At 44.6% G+C, this 1442-nt stretch overlaps 1 protein-coding gene across 1 annotated transcript; it reads right to left on the bottom strand.

The window, feature by feature from the left end:
• Window positions 1-503: 503 nt before the first annotated feature.
• LOC107157583 (olfactory receptor-like protein OLF4) lies at window positions 504-1442 on the bottom strand. The gene has a single exon (XM_015503930.2). The coding sequence runs from the start codon at window positions 1440-1442 to the stop codon at window positions 504-506; it is 939 nt and encodes a 312-aa protein (XP_015359416.2).

Here is a 1442-nt window from a genome sequence, read left to right as displayed (position 1 = left end):
CCTGTTGTATTGGTCTCCTTTTCATTGCTGTGACTAAAATATGTGAGAAGAAGAACATAGAAGAGAAAAAGTTTATTTTGGCTTCATGGTGTCAGATGTCCAGTCCATGGTTGGCCCACTTCATTAATGGGCCCCAGAGATGAAGAAATAATGGCAGAAGTGTGTGGCATACAAAAGCTCTTTAGCTTATGAAAGGCAGGAAACAGAGAGACTGAGAGAACTAGGAACCAGAGAGAAAATAGAGTCCCCAAGGGCATCTCCTGAGTGTTCTACTTCCTCTAGCTATTAGCACTTGCCTATAGTTACCATCCACTAATACATTGAAATTATTAATTCCAAATAAGGATTAACCCACTGATTTATTATCTAATCATTTCACCCCTGAATATGCCTAAATTGCTACATGAGCTTTTATAGGAACATCTCATATTTAAACCATGATAGAGACCCAATATTTCATTCTCTTTGCCTGAAGAAACCCACACTCAGGAAACTTAACAGGGTCACAACAATAAAAATGTCCCCAAGGTGAGTTTTCTCAAGGCGCCCTTCATGTCCTTGTTCCTCAGGCTGTAAATGAAGGGGTTCAGCATGGGAGTGACCACAGTGTACATCACCGAGGCCATGGCACTCATTCTGGGAGAATCAGTAACAGCAGAACTAAGATAAACTCCAATACAAGTCCCATAGAACAAGGAAACCACTGACAGGTGAGACCCACAGGTAGAAAAAGCTTTATATTTTCTATCAGTTGATGGGATTCTGAAGATGGAAGAGACAATTTGAGCATAAGAGAAAATTATCCCGGAGAGAGGAGCAATACCCAAGAAGATGGTAGCTAAAAATTCAACAATGTTATTGATGAGAGCATCAGAACAGGCCATCCTGATGATCTGAGTTAGTTCACAGAAGAAGTGGGGGATCTGCAGATGTTTGCAGAAAGACAGACGCAGCAACATCAAAGTGTGCACCAGGGCATCCACAGTGCTGATGAGCAGAGAGATTAGAACCAGCAGGGCACAGAAGCGGGGGTTCATGATGACCATGTAATGCAAGGGGTGGCAGATGGCCACATAGCGATCATAGGCCATCACGGTCAGCAGTAAATTGTCCATACATACAAAAACCATGAAAAAATATGCCTGAGTGAGGCAGCCTGCATAAGAGATGGCTTTGCTTTCTGTCTGGATGTTCACCAGCATCTTAGGGACCACAGTGGAGGTGCTACAGATGTCAGTGAGGGCCAGGTTGGAGAGGAAGAAGTACATGGGGGTGTGGAGGTGGGAGTCAGAGCTGATGGCCAGGGTGATGAGCAGGTTCCCCACAACGGTGACCAGATACATCGTCAGGAACAGTCCAAATAGGATGGGCTGCAGCTCTGGGTCCTCTGAGAGTCCCAGGAGGAGGAATTCTGCTGTATGGGTTTGGTTTTCTGGTTTCAT

Source organism: Marmota marmota, unplaced genomic scaffold, assembly GCF_001458135.2.
Source record: "Marmota marmota marmota unplaced genomic scaffold, marMar, whole genome shotgun sequence".
NCBI lineage: Eukaryota > Metazoa > Chordata > Mammalia > Rodentia > Sciuridae > Marmota > Marmota marmota.
Note: the sequence above shows the minus strand (reverse complement) of the source record. Positions and strands in the feature narration are given on the sequence as shown.